We start from the raw sequence: 15,868 nt of genomic DNA, 5'->3' as shown, positions 1-15,868 counted from the left end.
CTTCACCTTGAACCTTCTTCTTTCACCTCGCCACACCTTACTTCACTTCACCGCACACCGTAACTCGCATGTAGCAGCACGCTCCACTTTGAGATTAGCGGGGCAATTTAATCCGACGCGTCTCCAGCGCATGAGAACATGGAGCTTGATTGTTAGGCGATGACCGAATCCTGTTGAGAATCCAAATCAGTCCATATATCCCTCTATCACATCACCTTTTCTGCATCAAACTCTCTCCAAATAACACACCCATCAAACCCCCGGCGCATCCTCGCACAAACCCAGCGAAACCATCAACTCAATCGCGCAACCTACCTCCCTCTTCAACCCCCCGGATAACCACCAGAAACAATGGGCAAGCGCAAAAAGGCCACCAGAAAGCCAACCGGCCCTCGCAGGGTACGCATCCATCTCTCTCTAAGCCAACCTTGCGCATGATACCTAACAACCCCCCCCCCTTTACAGAACGAACCCCTCCCCTCAGTCTTCACCTGCCTCTTCTGCAACCACGAAAAGGCCGTCTCCGTCAAGGTCGACAAGAAAGCCGGCGTCGGCTCCCTCGACTGCAAGATCTGCGGCCAGCACTTCCAGTGCGGCATCAACTACCTCTCCGCCCCCGTCGACGTCTACGCCGAATGGGTCGACGCAGCCGACGCCGTCGCCCAAGAAAACAGCGAGAAGGCAAAGGCCGCCGCCGCCGGCGGGCGATCAAGTAATAGCGGGGGGCGGGCAGCCCGACGAGTCGAGGCCGATGATGACGAGGATGGTTATGGGGATGTGATACCGGATGATGATGACTACGAGTGAAATCTCTCTTCCTGGGTTTTGTTTGTTTTGGTACGACAAGATTTGGTGGTGTATTTTTTTATTTTTATTTTTGGGGGGTGGAATGGGAATTGGGAAACAGGGAAATAAATGTATGGTTCGGGTGGCAATCAATCGATCAATCAATCATATCATGGCGACAAGTATTTGAGGCAGAGGAGGCATAAAATCAGTCGGCGGGTGTGGAAAATATTAATATCTACGATGCTTTTCCTTTTCAAGACAAGCAAAAAGATAATGATTTGCTTTGGCCTCGTATATATCGGCTTTTTTTTGGTGTGAGCGTGTTTTATTTGTTGGTGACTTTTTGCTACATTGAGTTATTCACCGGGTATAATATCTGTCGCCAAAGTCACCAAGGCCTGGGATGATGTAGCTGTTAGGGTGTCATAGGGTTAGCTCTTACTCACCCATATCTGAAAATCCGAAAAGGAAATAAACTTACTTCTTCTCATCCAACCCCTCATCCACAAAAGCAGTCACCACCCTCGACGCAGGGAACTTTTCCGCAAAGTTCTTGATCCCCTCCGGGCTAGCAAGCACGTTCAAGAATAGAATCCTCTCCTCAGGAACACCACGCGACTTGAGAACATCCACTGCCATGATGGCAGAGCCGCCTATATTTCTGATCAGCAACCCCCCTTCCCCCCCTTTCTGACACTTGACATTAAAAAAACTCACCAGTAGCAAGCATAGGATCCAACAACAGCACCCATCTATCCGCAATATCCTCGGGCAGCTTGTCATAAAACAGCTTCGGCTGGGCAGTCTCCTCGTCGCGCTGGATCAGGATCTTGCCGATCCTCACCGAGCGGCAGCAGTCGCGGAGTCCTTGCTCCATGGCCTCGCCGGCGCGCATGATGGAGACGCCGGCGATTTTTCCCTGGAAGGAGAGGCCATCGTAGGGGCGGCCGACGGGGGTGGTGACGGTGTGGGAGATGGTGGGGAGGTGGTTGAGGCCTTCCTCGACGAGGAGGCGGATGATGCGGTTGGAGTAGAAGACGAAGTCGCCGCGGGCGGTGGAGTGGTTGCGGATGATGCTGGGGTTTTTAGAAACAAATTGGTTATAGAGGAGGGAAGAAGGGAACGGCTCACGAGAGGAGGGCGATTAGCTGGGGGGTTTGGGGGAGGACGGTGACATTGTCAAAGTGGACGACGGTTGAGACGGTGGCGGTGGGCTTTTGGTCTTCGGCGCGGTATTCGGGGCCGACGCACTTGACGGGGGCGACTTCTTCGGTCATTGAGTGTGTGGGATTGAGGTATATGGGAGGTAAATGTGATGTTTAGAGGGAAAAAAAGCGTATGTCTACAATAAGGGATTATGAGAACGGGAAAGTAAGTTGAGTAGAGTTCGATAGTAAACAGGTGTGCGGAGATAAGGTGAACTCCACCCTGAGCAAAAGTATTTTGCAGGTAGGATATGCCGGGAATCACCCTTGAAATGTAAGGTGCTTCCGAGGAGGAGGAGAGGGAAAGCGAGGGGCCCTTGTATCAGACGGATGAGGTTAATTGGGATCGTGTCTCTCTCTCTCTCTCTCTCTCTCTCTCTCTCTCTCTGTGTGTGTGTGTGTGTGTGTGTGTGTGTGTGTGTGTGTCTGTGTGTGTGTGGACAAAGGGGACCCGGAGCTTATGGATTGGGAAGCTGAGCACACGAGGATTTAAGGTAGGTAACCTTGATCCTAAATACTCGGTGGATTGGAACTACAAACGGTTTTTTGCCCCTCTCCCAAGGCAAGCCTCTTCCTATACCATGAAACCAGATGGCAGAAAACCCCTGGCTGCAGTTGTCTCCAGACCCCACCTGACCGTTGGAAGACAACGTGGATAGGGTTGATCAAGCAGGTGGACGCCACATGACAGTGATAGCTGCAAAGAGCTTTTAGTCATGGATAGCTGTGGAGGGTTGAGACATTGGAGTTTGTTGTGTGCTCTTTTGGTTCGGGGGTCTTTTCTTGACAGAGATAACTGCGGGGTTGAGAATCCTACCATGTGCTTGGAGGGGCTATGCTTGGATAAGATAAGATGAACGATATGATATGTAGACTTGGACTTGATGGTCACTTGCTCCTGCTTCATGTTCTCATTCTCAGTAATCTAAATAAAATCTTGAAACCTGGTTCTTTGTTTGCAAAGCTAGTGCTACAGATTCTTTCAGGCACAAAATTAGGCCAATTTTCCCGAGAATTGAGACGAAAGATCCCCTCCGTGTTGATGGAGGCGCAAGAGAGCTGGAGAGGTCTCGACCTTCCTTTGAAAGGCTGGGTGCCAAGAAAGGGGGGCACGGGCTACAATGCAGGGTGGCGCTGGGGCCGGCAACGGGAGACTGGGAGTTCAAGAGACAAGAGGTGGGGTTGGTGCTTGTTTCCAAAAACAATGAAGCCTCATGAACAACCAAGTCGTGAACGCGTCTGCTGCTGCCCATGAGCAATTGCAGTTATCCCATCTCCCAATTTCCCACTCTCAACGGCTTTTGCTCCCGGCCAAATCACAGCCGGCCACTACCTACGTCACCCAGGAGCAGTTGTCTTTGTTTGAAAATCTCAGTCTTCGCACACACCGTGGCAGTTGAGTCTTGGGGCTGGTCGCATTGAGTTCATTGTCAGGACGCGGACCGAACCCAAACAGTTCACACAGCCTCTGAGCTCTCTCGCCCAGCGGCATTGACACCGCATCGCAAGACCAACTTGGAATGTCCCACTGACACTTTTGATTTTCCCGGCATCACTTTCAAATTACTTTTTCTTTTTTTGTACCGCAGCCTCCAGCGACGCCTCATTCTCTAGCGTCCTTCACTATGGCCAGCACCAGTGAGACCGACTTTGGCTATGCGCCCCAAAAAAAGGTCACCACTTATGGCAAACTTGCACGAAGAAGACCCAAAGCTTCCGCCGTTGGCACCCTCAGGCATGCCGAGTCTGCGCCCATCGTTCCCAGCGTGTCCTCTCTCAACAAGTCACCCACGACCTCACCTGAGCCTTCGCCTGCGCCTGCCTCTGCCTCTGCCTCCCGCACCCTCGTTTCCAGCAAGGGGAAATTACAAAACATACGTAAAGCTGGCCGTGACGCGTCTTCGAAGCCTTCCGATGTCTCTCACAGTCAGCCCCTACCTGATCCTTACGATATCTACGCCATTGAAGATGAACCTGAAGAGGACACTCGGCCCAAGAAGAGGAGGCTAGCTCGTGTGCAGTCAGAAAGGACGAGCAAGACCTCGCTTCCCTACTCAACACCAGAATTATCCCCTGAAAAGGCACCCTCTCCTGAACCTGTCACCCGGCGATCGGACCCGAAAGATAGATCCTCGGTGGTCCCCAGATCTCGACAGACACCTGAGCGAGATGTCCATATGCAGGATGCCCCACCGCCCGCTGCGCCTCTCTTCTCAGTGAAGACCACCAAGATCTTGAAGAACCTAAGCGTTGGTACAAAAAATAAATCCTCCAAAAAGCCCGAGCCCGAGAAGACGCAGATTCCAATACGCCTTTCCGGTCCACGATCATCCTCCTCGAAGCCTCCGCCCCCGATCGAAATTGAACCTACATCTCTGCCCACCTCAGCACCCGAATCGATCCCGCAAAGTCAGCCAGGAAAGGCTCCGAAGAAGAGGCGGTTAATTGACACCTTGGTCGAACAGGCAGATGAAGAAAGTGAATCAGAAGAGGACGCATTCTCGTCGCAAGACTCACACATCTCCAAAACCAGACGTTCTCCAGCCCTGCGGGACTCTAGTCCAGAACCCGCAGACAAGGGAAGAACTATGGCGCGTCCGGTATTGACAGCCAGGAAGTCGGGACCCAAGTTTACCTACAGCCAGCAGAGGTCCATGCTGGCGGAAGAGGACCCGTTGTTTGGCAACGGCGGTTTGGGTGGTGGTCTGGACGACATGTCGTCCAAAGGCGCATTATTCAACATTGGGCGGCTCACCAAAAGCGCCGCCCTCAGCAAGTTTGCTTACCTCGACGAAGAAGAAGAGTTGGGGAACAGCGGCGCTGTTCAGAGTATCCACGAATTGCGACAGGCAGGCGCAAATAGTCGATTTGCTGATGAGATGGGTGATATCGTTGATCGCATCGGCGTTCCGTCACCAAAGGCTTCATCTTTGCGCAAAGGCGCGTTGCTGGAGCTGGCGCAGAAGATGAAGACCAAGGAGTTTCGGCGTCAGTTTCGGGATCACAGCGGGGATGAGGCTCTGTTCCGGTCGCTGGGGGAGGAGACTGACCTTGTGTGTGGGTATTCTATCCTGGCCATCGTCGCTACACTTTTGGCGGCGTCGCCTTCGGCGCATCTTATTCAGCAGTTACGATCGCAGGGTTTTGCTGCGCTTCTCAAGCGGCTGCTTGATCAGGAAGAAGATATTAGTCGGCTGGTGAGAGACAGGAAGCACAACGTTTCGAAAAATATGCAAACGACTTTGGGGACGGTGAAAGCTTCTGTTCTTGAGCTTCCGGCGTGGAAACCAGCTCCGCCGGGCTCGTTGTCGCCGCGGACACTGGCGCTGAAGTGTCTGGAGCTTTTACTTAGGCAGTCGACGCGGGTGTCGGAGGATGAGTTTTTTTCGCCTGCTATCACTGATCTTTTATTCGGTTACCTTAAGGACGGGACGTCTAACCCGGACAGCTGGGGTTTTCCTGGCCACGAAAACTCGTGGGATTTTGCGCTCTCTCTCCACGTAGTAGAAGGGCTCTCTCTCGACGCGATGCAGTCTTCCCGTCTCAGTGCGAGGTGGACGAGGAAATACACGCCGATCGTGGCGGACTTGCTGGAGGGGGCGCTGAGCAAGCCGGTGGAGGGGTTTGGCGACGAGCTGGAGGGGTTGGTGCTGAGGACGTCGATTAACGTCACGAATCACAACCCTGACGCGTGCCGGTTGTTTGTCGAGAGGGGGCTGCTGGGGAGGTTGGCGGGGGGGGCGTGGGGCGCGTTTGGGATGGTGATGAAGGTGGAGGTGAAGGTGAAGGAGGAGGGGGGGTTTAGGGGACGGGGGCTGCTGGATGGGCTGATTATCATGCTGGGGGTGATGATTAATTTCTGTGTTTACTACCCCCCTGCGGGTGAGACGCTGGCTGGGGAGGGAGGGTTGGAGGGGTTGATTGGGGTTTTTGCTGATAATCATTTGAAGATGGCGGATGTAAGTTTTGATTTTTTGTTACAGACACTGACAAGGTTGCTAACAATGAGGGATGTAGGCCGACTCGATGGAGAAGACGCAGTTGAATGTGGCGCTGGGGTATTTGAGCATACTATTGGGGTATCTGTGTCTGCACGAGCCGATCAAAGAGAGGTTTGTGAGGGTGCACCCCAAGAAGAGCTTGCAGCCGCTGCTGGATTCGGTCAATGAGTTTATTGCGCTGCATATCAAGGCGGCGGGGGTGAATGGGGATGGGGGGGAAGGGGGGGGTTCGATTGAGAGGTTGAAGGGGTTGAGTGAGCAGTTGGCTGCGAGGAATTATTGACACGGGGGAGGAGGGTAACTGTTATCGAAGTTGGCTTGGTTGGGCATGCATGTCTTTTGATAGAGGTTTTGTTGATAATGGCGGGGGGAAGGGGGGGTTGTGATATCGGGGTTTGCATATGTTGGACGTTTTGTATCGCCATTGAATTGACGAAAAGGGGGGGTATTTGGGAGGAGGGGGAGGGGTTTTGATTTGGTGGGCATGAAGTGGAATGGATAATTGTATGTTTTTGAGGAAGACATGGAATCATGAACAAAGTTTTGGCTTCGAGGACACACACACACACACACACATGAGCGAGCATGAGGAGCTGTGATTTTAGGGGGGTTAGTGAGGATGGCAGGGGGGTTGTAAGATGTATTGTATGAGGCTCTTGGAGTGGGAAATATTAGACAGCAATGGGGATAGGTTAGGTTGCGGAGTAAGGTAGGGATTGAATAAGCGATGATTTTTATACTTCATGATTACTGTCCGATGGCTGCTGTGACTCGAGACGAAACTGTTGAACATATTTGTTGTGTGACCTCTTATAAATTCCAAAGAATATTACGGTGGTCTTGGTGTTTTTTTTTCAGGACAGGCTGAGCATGAACTTGGGTAATGCAAACCCTTTTATCAATCCTAGCAATAGGAAAAAGATGAGTACCTTGACGACGTGTGTCTGATTGGTGATGGGGATGTGCTCGTTTGGCAGCCGCCCCTGAATGATTACCCCTGAAGTGTAATCAAGTAAACAAACCCTGGCGTGTTGCGATAGCTGTGGTGAATAGAAATCAACTTGTTGCCCTCTGTGTCTCTTCTACATATCAACCCTTCCCATCACTCTCCAACAATAACATACATCTCTCTCCGCCCAGACTCTCTATGCACAAGAAGTCCATATTGTATACGAAGTACCCGAACCTTCAATGCTCCTCGCCTGCTGACCTACATTGAACAACACCACCATAGAGAGCACATTCCCCTAAACCACAATCAGCCCGTCACCGAAATATACAAAACCCGCAACAATCTTCTTTTCTAACTCGTCACAATCCATCGCAATGGACTCATCCGCGGTCTGATATTAGCATACAGAACAAACCACCACCAAATCACCACCAATAAACACCACAGTACAAAACTCATATCAAATAATTTTTTTATTTCAACCCCAAACAACGCTTCTTTTATGTTGTTAAACTAGGTAAACGGTAGACAGCAATGTAAGCTCCTCCAAACCACAAACCCCCAAAACTCCTCAAACACCACCACTAACCCAAAAAAAAAACCAAGAGAGCCATTGGTACCCTCCACAACCCCCAAGACAGAAACCTGCAAAAAGAAAACCATTCCCAACAGTTTTTTACATACTCTCTCTTTCCACTCACACACACGTCATCATTTTTTATCTTAGAGCCCCCCCACCCTTCTCCATCTTCCCTCATGCCTGCCATGAAAATACAACCGAAAAGGAAAAAAAGCCGTGTTTGCTGTACATTATACAAGTGCTATACTCAAAGTAAAAAAAGCCCTATCGAAACGAAAAAAATATTAAACCACAGAAAGAAGCCATCGTAGGGTACCTAGGCAATGCTTTTCTTCCCCGAGCAGAAAAAAGGAAAAATAATGTCTGTTGAAAGGAGCGGTGGTGTAGGTAGGCTAGATCGATCGGTTGTTCGAAAGATTGTGTAAGGTCGAATAAGTAAACAAGGCAGGTAGGTACCTAGGTGTATTCTCTCCGTTTGTATCAAGCCACAAGAAAAAAAAAAAAAAGGGGTATCTCAAGCACCAACACACTGCAACGGCGGTGGACTCGCCATCCTCTCCCCCCCATCCTTCTGCAGCACCACCCCATCATCTCCCTCCCCATCCCCATCATCCTCCTCCTTCACCGGACTGCCCGGCGGCGGAGTAAAATAAACCGTGTTCCTCTCCTCCCTCGCGGTAGGAAGATCATCATCGTCATCATCCTCCTCCTCCTCCACAACCGCATTCTCTAACGCCGTCGTCAGCGCATTCGTCGAAATGGCATTCTCCTCCTCCTCCCCATCAATAGGCGGAAGGGGCGTGTGCCGACCGTCAGAAAAGCTGATAGCCGCATCGCTATCCTCATCAGACGGCAGCGCGAGGCTGCCAATGGTCTTGTGGGCCGCTTGAGCCGACGAGTACTTCCTGTGCAGCTCCCGGAAACTTCGGGCCGTGGCCGTGCTCGCGCTGGCGGCAGATCCCCGGTGTTCGCGCTCGGATACAGACCGAGCAGTGAGGATGGATTGAAAGTCCGTGCCGTCGCTCGGGCCGGTCCGAACACTGCCTGCGTCGTCGCCACGGTGCATTCGTTGCCGGATGCGCTCTTCAGCCGTCAGACCTTGGATCTGGAGGTCGTTGTTGAAGTTGATCACCGAAGCCTTCTTGCCGTGTACGACAAAGGAGCCCGTGCTGCGAGGGAAGCTATCCGGTGAATCGCGACTGCCCTCGTCGGCATTGGTGGCACTGGACGTTGAATCCTTGCCCTTCCGGTGGCGGTGGTGCGAGAGGTGACCGGCGCCCTCTCTAAGGGTGCGCTGGAGACTGCGCCGGATATTCGTCTTTTCGAGCCGATCGGCTGAGGTGCTGTTGGAGTGGCGGCCACGCCTCTCGGGCGTATCAAACGGCTCATCGGCAGCCGTCGAGGGCTTGGTCTCCGAGCTAGCGGCTTCCAAAAGTCCAGCCTTGGCAAGCAGGTCACGCTCGTCCGCATCCACATCTTCACCTGGTCCCTCAAACTTGGGCTTTTCAACAGTCGTGCTGGACTCGGCCCTCTTTCGAGATGGCGTAGCTGGGGTAGAGCTGACTGAGATGGCCGTCGAGACCGAAGCCTTGCGATTATCGTTTTGATCAAGAACCGCGGCCGGCGACTCCCATGTCCGTTCCTGCTTAAGGAAGCTCGTAGAGGTCGCACTGGTCGGCGGCGTCTGAAAGACCTCGGTGACTGGCGATGAGCCTTCAGATTTCGATGTGACGGTTGAGGTTCTGGTGAGGGAGAGCGGAGCGGGCGACCGAGGACTCTTCTGGGCTGTAAGGCTGCTGCCCCTCGAGTCTTCCCTAGTGATAGGCACCTGCAACTGCGAGTCCGCAGGAGTATCGAGAAGCTGGCGCTCCTCTTCCAAATCCAAAGAGAGAATATCACGGTGACACTTCAGTTTCCATATTTCCATCCGCGTCCACTTCAGCTGCGCAGCAATCCTCGCACCCGCCAAAAGCAACGAGTCGCGGGTCTTTTGCGAAATAGGGGTCAGAAGCGAAAGATGTCGGGCATTCCGGTGCTGGTCGGCAAGTGTCTTTTCGACTTCTTTGAGCTTCTCGTCAGCATCAGTAATCTTCTGCATCATGATCTCCCTCCGCGCGGCCAAAATATCCTGTGCCATCTTGTGGTCAATGCGGCTGCGCGAAACCGTCACCTCTCCGGTCGGTGTCTGGATCACCTGCACATTATCGCCATCCAGTCTCCTGAGCGCTCTGCGCCCCTGACCATCGATATTCCCTCCTATCACACCTCGCATGCGCACACCAGAGGTCCTAAACGCAGCAGCATAATTGAGCTTGGCCAGCCAGTCATTCATCTCATCCTCGTCTTCCGCCAGCAAAACCTCCTCAAGCCCGCCATTCTTGACATACACGAATGCGTGCTTGTGTTTGTTATAGCTCTTGTCCATCAAAGCCACGGCGCCGTCTGTTGACATCAGCGCGTCGGGCTTGAAGGCCTCAAGGGGCGGTTTGAAGATGCAGGGATCCCCATCGCAGCCCTTTCGGAGATGGTCCTTTTGCTGATGCATCAACGACTTGACCCAGGTGGTGTTCCGGAAGAAGTAGAGCTGGGCACCTGTGAGGATGGCACCCCACTCTTGCCAGGGAGACCTCGTCTTCTTCTTTTTGGCATCTTTCCTCCACAACAGCCCGACCTTTGTGACCTTGATATCCACGATACCAGGATGGGCCTCCTCCGGATTCGAAGCTGTCTTTTCCGTCATGAAGGCATCGGGTCGGGATCTTGCCGAAACAATCTGTAAGACACCGGTCTTGAAGAAGGTCTTCTGGAGCTCCTTCATGTTCAGCGTCTTTGCCGTTCCGAGGTAGCTGTACGGGTCATCCAGGTGCATCACATCTCTAAAGTTTGGCCGTAGCAAATCCAGTTTTCCCTCGAGAATAACAGCGTATGGATCGACGGGCTCCTTTATCGTCCGTCGCGCTGGATCGGGCGCTGCATTCAACAGGAACGGCTTCTTCTTCACCTTGTGTGGGACGATCCGCTCTCCGTTGATGTCGAAATCATCCTCGACGTGAATAAAAGGGGTATATGTGATGTTGTCGTAAAAGACCTCCAAGACCTCCTCATAAATGCCCTCTCCTCGAGTGTTTTTGAGGTAATCCGCTTTCTGCATCTTGTGCTTGTTGTTCTTATTGAAGACATCGGTGTGTAGGATCAAGAGGGAAAAGGCAATAAAATAGGCCTGGTCTGGTGAAGCATAGATGCCGGGGTTGCACTCGTGATACCGGTTGGCAAATGCCTGGACAAAACGGTCGATCTGCTGCGTCTCCTTAGGAAGTTCGGCTTCCATCAGCAGTTTTCTCAGAGCCATGTCCATTGGATCACCAAAAAACATAAATCCACGCATATAACTTCGAAGCACGGCCTGTGCAAAGGGCTCGGTGTTCTTGGAGAGAGCAGCCGCCACCACACTACGGCTGACAACTTCCAACAGCCGCTCGAGATATCTGGCGGGAGTATCATCATCCCGACGCTCCGGGAGGATGATGGACTCACGCGATATCTGGAGCGAGTTATTCTTGGATGCGCTCGAGGCAGGGGTGGCCGGGGTAAGGGTTCCATGCCGCGAGGATATGGAATCGGTATTGTGTCGTAACCTGCTAAGACCGAGAAGGTCACCAAAGCTCTTGCGGCTGGTCGACATGGATGTCCTTGATGGAAGAGTCAAATGTTCCTCCACGGACTCCCTAGGCGTATTGTTACCGAGGGAGCTCATGGTCGACGAACGGCCCCTCCGGTGGATGTAAGTTCTCGTAGGTGAAGAGTGACCAGAGTGCCTTGAATTCGGCCGAAACAGGGCAGTTGCTGGTGAGGCATTCCCTTTGCCAAATAATGTGACAGTTTGGCTCGGTGAGACTGACCCGCCACTCCGAGATGGTGTCCTAGAAGGAGTCGGCGTGAGCTGGGAGCCATTGGGGGATGATTTGCTGGCAGTCGACCTATCCGTGCTGACTCTGTTCGGTACGGATAGCGATGAGCTGGAGAGGTTGGAGTTGTGCGTCATCGAAGACTTGTTCTTGGGCTGTAGGTGGGCAATGGGAAAAAGAGAGTCCGTCTGTTTCTTCCGCCGCCCCAGCTTGAAAAAGGTGGTAGTAGTATGTATAGTTTGAGTTGTTACTGTGGTGCTCCCATACACCCTGTCCCCTGAGCTGGCATCGGATCTCGAGGATTCTGATAACCTGGTGGCAGGCAGTGCAAGCGTCGATGAATGATCATCCCCATAAGCCGGTGGCGCATGAGAAAAGGATGCCCGAGATGGTTCGTCAAAAGTGACACTCTGCTTCCCGTTCGCATTCGCGCTGCTATCGGCACTGCTGCTTTCCTCTGGAACAAGTGACACTCTCCTGTCCCCCATTGTACCCAGGCCCAATCTCTCGTTCGAATTACCGGCTAGCTCGGTCCTGGAAATCTCTCCAGAGCGGCGTAATCGCATTGAAAAGTTCATTCGGGATGGCTTCTTTCGAGGGGCGGTTCCGTCAAACGTGGTGGTCGGGGCCGTGGTGATGATCTCAGGAGCTGTCCCATTGTGTGTAAGCAATTTGAAATGGAGACTTTGTCTGGCAGAGCGCTCGCGCAATGCAACGGAATGGCACGTACGGCGGGGCATGGGAGGAGCTTTCTCGGCCGCTGCGTGCAATTTCGCCTTGGCTGCTAGCTGGGAGTCGGAAGCATTACGGAATCTCAGCATGGAGAAGCGCCGGTGCTTGTTGGAGTCGTCGGGCAGGGCAAGGGAGACGGAGGCGCGAGGCTGTTCCTGGGCGTGGGTCGAAGCCACCGAGATGCTATCGCGGGGCAGCTCCATGGGCGAGGTAGGCGAGGCAGGAGAGGGAGGAACAGGAGAGGGCGGTGCGGGAGCATCTTCTGCAACCGACGTCAGGGCGGCGGGCAAGTCCGAGGTCGATGATTCGGCACGGATGGGCGGCTCCTTCAACGGGGGAACACCGGGCAGGGCGTCAAACAGCGAGTGCCGTCTCATATCCGTCTCACTGCCAACATTGCCGCGGCGTCGTAAAAACGGCATGGTGGGTTGTAGGCGTGTGTGCGCTCGTCATAGTTTTCCCATTCGTGATGTAAGAAGTTGTCGCCCGGCCCACGTCGCTGCCGTGAGCCTTGGTGTTGGGGTGGTGATGAGAATCGCAACCGGGTATCCGTATCGTTAAGTTAAGCGTAATTCGGCGGGTCCGTCAGTCGTCGTCGTCATTCAATCGCGGTAGAGAAAGTGCTGTGAACGAGAGCTGTGCGAGCTTGAAAGTAAGGAAGGAAAGGTGCTGGCTTCGCTTCTGTCAGCGGAGAGATTGATTGAGCTGAGTGAGAATGAGAATAGGGAACAAAACGTCTGAGTGGTTGAGTCCTAGGGGCAGATGAGAAGGACGGTGTTTGGGTTGTTCCTTCGCCAAGGGCAGCATGTCCCGGGGGGAGCGTCTGGGGGCTTCCTGGGCTTCCAAGACCGCACCAAAAGCGGCGCCAGGCCCAAAAAGGGAGACCCAGAGAAAGCGTGGGAGGTGGGCTTCGGTGGGCTGCGGTGGGCTGGGCAGGTCTCTGGAAGACGACGCAACCCGACGCCGGCTCAGCTCCTTCCAAGCTGAGCGCTTGGCCCCCACCTGTAGCCCCCTCCAGCCAATCAGCCACCTGCAGATCATCCCTGCCCTGCTCTAAAATGATAATTTGCAGATCGCGGGGCAGACACGCAACACCCCTGAAGCTATCCAGACCTTATTTTCGCCCTATCTTGACGCTTCACAGGGCAAGTCATATGGAGATAGCTCTTTGATGCCATGATGATTCTCTCTTTTCTATTCTCGGGTTCAGCTGTATGCTCGGCTTATGCAAGAAATCCAGCCAATTCAACCCCCCAAAAAACATGCGACACGCCCACGACGATGAGACAACTCCCTGGTGAGCTGTTCAAACCCCCCGGTGATAAGATATGGAACCAGGCGGGTACCACCTCGTGCGCTACCAGCTTCTTATTTCGCAAGACTCCATCCAATATACCCAATGACCAGCTTCACGAGAAAGCTTCATTTTCCCAATTTTCTATTTTTGGGCCCAACGTCGAGAACTCCGTCGCCTTGTCCGATACACGCAAAAGCTAAATCTAGAATCAGTGGACTGACCGCAAGTGATGTGGGGGAAAAAAAAGCATAAAGTTATCCAATGCATCGCTGTATCACTCTGTAGCTGCTATGCAAATACACATCAAGACGCTTTGCCAAAAGGAACCTAAAAAACCACTGATACAAAATGCCAATGCCCATGCCCATGCCCATGCCCATACCCATCCATAACGCCGCTCCTGTGCAATCGTCAAGTCTCTATCTCCGCCTCTTCAGATCACTCCATTGATCGGCCGGCGGATTCTGGACATGCTCGCTTCCCTCAAACTCCCCCTTCTCAATGCCATTGTTGCCGAGGAGAAAGTCCCCGAAATACTTGAGGGCATTGAGCACTTCTTCGCCTGTTGGCACGATATGGTCAGCCGGTAGCAAAAAGCCGTAGCTACCAGTATCGCGGAGCTTGATTTGGTAGCTGTATTTGGCTCCAATTTCATGGTAGAACCAATCAATAGCCGAGCCACCGCCGCCTTCCACGCGGGTGTCGTCTTTTCCTCGGTATGCCGTAGCACTCTCACAGGCAGAGGTCACTGTGTATGCCTCCCCGCTCGACAGCCGTATGGCCTTTGCCAGTCCAACACCAAGTTCCATCAAGTTTTCGAGGTTGGGCGGCTGAGCAGCGCAGGTATAAGAGTAAGGGAACAGGATCTGCTGCGAGTACGAGTGCATGTCGAGGAAACCCACAAACTTGACTCCATGTTGAGCTGTTTGATTCTTGGCCCAGTTTGCCAGCTCCGACGCTTCCACGGCATGGAAGGGGGAATCACCTCCGTAGTTCTCTGAGCATGGGCCCGCCTTGTTATTCGTGGCCCATTCATAGCCAAATGCGTGGTCAAGATCCATGCCAAAGCAAAAGCTTGTACCGGTGTCCTGTCTCGATTTGCGCCAAAGCCGGTCTTCCTGCCATGTGTATTCGTAGCCGTCGGGGTTCAGGATAGGAATGAAGATGATGTCGAATTTATCGAGAAGCTTGGTGACCATTGGGTCCTTGTCGTAGGCGGTGACCATAGACCACATCAGATATGTAACCGTGCTGGTTGATATCCATTCACGGCCATGGAGACCTCCAGTGACAAGTATGGCTTTCCTCGAACCACCCTCTTCTTCCTCTTCGTTGCGTGCGCCGACACGGAGGGCATGAATATCCCTCCCCTCGAATGACTTCCCAATGCTCGTCATCTCTGTGAGCGATGGGAACATGGCTTCCAGCAGCCGCATCCAGCTTGTGACGACCTGAAAAGTGTGAGTACTATTGATCAAGTGGGGATCGCCCGGACACCAATACTTACCGACAGCCTCTGATAATCCTTGAAGAATAGGTTACCCATTCCTTCCCTGGACGTCAGTACATCGAGGGAACTCGAGCTGAATCCCCCAGTAGTCTTCTTGGGATACGTGGCCCAGATGGCGGCGGGCAGATCGTAAATCATAATTTCTGGCTTCTTCATCGAATCTGGCAGTTGGTCGACAATCTTCTTGAGATATATCTTGGCATTATATATTCGTGCGTCGACGTAGTCGTGCGAGATGGACCAGATATCGAAAGCTTGAAGTGTCCGGGTTATGTCAGTGAGGAGGCGCTTCTGCCCCAAGGTGGTTGCGTTGAACCGAACTACGATGCCACCCTCATGCCTCGTGGCAACAGCCGGGTTGATTTCGTAGGTGTCGAGGTCGTCATCTCTCAATTGCTTGCCGAAGAAGGCCTCGACGGCGGTATCACGCAGCCATCTAAGAATAGGGTAGCCGTTGCTGTGCTGAAGGCAGCCGGCTTGGTGGTCCCGATGCGAGGGTTCGATCCAAGCAGCAGCGGCATCGACGGGCAGCGCGAGGCTAAAAGCGAGGGCTAGTGGTTGTAATCGCATTTTTCGTTTGTAGTTGGCGGCTAGGGTAGAGGTGCGCCTGGAGGAGGGAAGATTTGGGGTCGAGGTTCTAAAGAGATAAAGTAATGGATGGCGTTATCGCCACCGGCCTGGAACAATGGCCTGCATGGTGTGCGTGGGGTAGCAGTCATGGCTGCCTTGGCGAGGCCTTCGAGTGGAAAGCGTGGGTAAGTGCAGACGCGTGCCTCTTTTTAATTCCGAAGCCCGACACGTCCGTACCTACGGTATTTGCTTGACAGGCGTCAAAAGTAATTCATATGCGCCAAACTCTAGGTGATCGAGAACTGTTCAGTAGGTACCTACCTTGGG

At 53.1% G+C, this 15,868-nt stretch overlaps 5 protein-coding genes across 5 annotated transcripts; 2 read left to right on the top strand and 3 right to left on the bottom strand.

The window, feature by feature from the left end:
- Window positions 1–45: 45 nt before the first annotated feature.
- On the top strand, window positions 46–1,017 carry QC763_205280 (uncharacterized protein). Its single transcript, XM_062909570.1, has 2 exons — window positions 46–399; window positions 466–1,017. Exons 1-2 carry the CDS (start codon window positions 352–354, stop codon window positions 805–807), a joined length of 390 nt encoding a protein of 129 aa, XP_062768371.1. The 5' UTR covers window positions 46–351; the 3' UTR covers window positions 808–1,017.
- FUR1 (Uracil phosphoribosyltransferase, synthesizes UMP from uracil) lies at window positions 885–2,708 on the bottom strand. Its single transcript, XM_062909569.1, is given in 5 exon segments — window positions 885–1,201; window positions 1,271–1,442; window positions 1,507–1,865; window positions 1,921–2,398; window positions 2,413–2,708. The coding sequence occupies 4 exon segments, from the start codon at window positions 2,064–2,066 to the stop codon at window positions 1,150–1,152; spliced, it is 729 nt and encodes a 242-aa protein (XP_062768370.1). The 5' UTR covers window positions 2,067–2,398; window positions 2,413–2,708; the 3' UTR covers window positions 885–1,149.
- A 911-nt stretch (window positions 2,709–3,619) lies between these two features.
- QC763_205260 (uncharacterized protein) lies at window positions 3,620–6,709 on the top strand (the record flags this gene model as incomplete). The annotated part of the gene is made up of 2 exons (XM_062909568.1): window positions 3,620–5,953; window positions 6,012–6,709. 2 exons carry the CDS (start codon window positions 3,620–3,622, stop codon window positions 6,276–6,278), a joined length of 2,601 nt encoding a protein of 866 aa, XP_062768369.1. The 3' UTR covers window positions 6,279–6,709.
- Window positions 6,710–7,076: 367 nt separating this feature from the next.
- QC763_205250 (uncharacterized protein) lies at window positions 7,077–13,108 on the bottom strand. The gene is made up of 2 exons (XM_062909567.1): window positions 12,163–13,108; window positions 7,077–12,081 (listed from the first exon to the last, which is right to left on the bottom strand). The coding sequence occupies exons 1-2, from the start codon at window positions 12,584–12,586 to the stop codon at window positions 8,042–8,044; spliced, it is 4,464 nt and encodes a 1,487-aa protein (XP_062768368.1). The 5' UTR covers window positions 12,587–13,108; the 3' UTR covers window positions 7,077–8,041.
- Window positions 13,109–13,235: 127 nt separating this feature from the next.
- On the bottom strand, window positions 13,236–15,790 carry ECM14 (putative metallocarboxypeptidase ecm14). Its single transcript, XM_062909566.1, has 2 exons — window positions 14,969–15,790; window positions 13,236–14,912 (listed from the first exon to the last, which is right to left on the bottom strand). The coding sequence occupies exons 1-2, from the start codon at window positions 15,539–15,541 to the stop codon at window positions 13,881–13,883; spliced, it is 1,605 nt and encodes a 534-aa protein (XP_062768367.1). The 5' UTR covers window positions 15,542–15,790; the 3' UTR covers window positions 13,236–13,880.
- Between the last annotated feature and the right edge of the window lie 78 nt (window positions 15,791–15,868).

The sequence above is a fragment of the Podospora pseudopauciseta genome, assembly GCF_035222475.1.
Source record: "Podospora pseudopauciseta strain CBS 411.78 chromosome 2 map unlocalized CBS411.78m_2, whole genome shotgun sequence".
Lineage (NCBI taxonomy): Eukaryota > Fungi > Ascomycota > Sordariomycetes > Sordariales > Podosporaceae > Podospora > Podospora pseudopauciseta.
The sequence above is the reverse complement of the archived record's forward strand: the minus strand, read 5'-3'. Positions and strand labels throughout refer to the sequence as shown.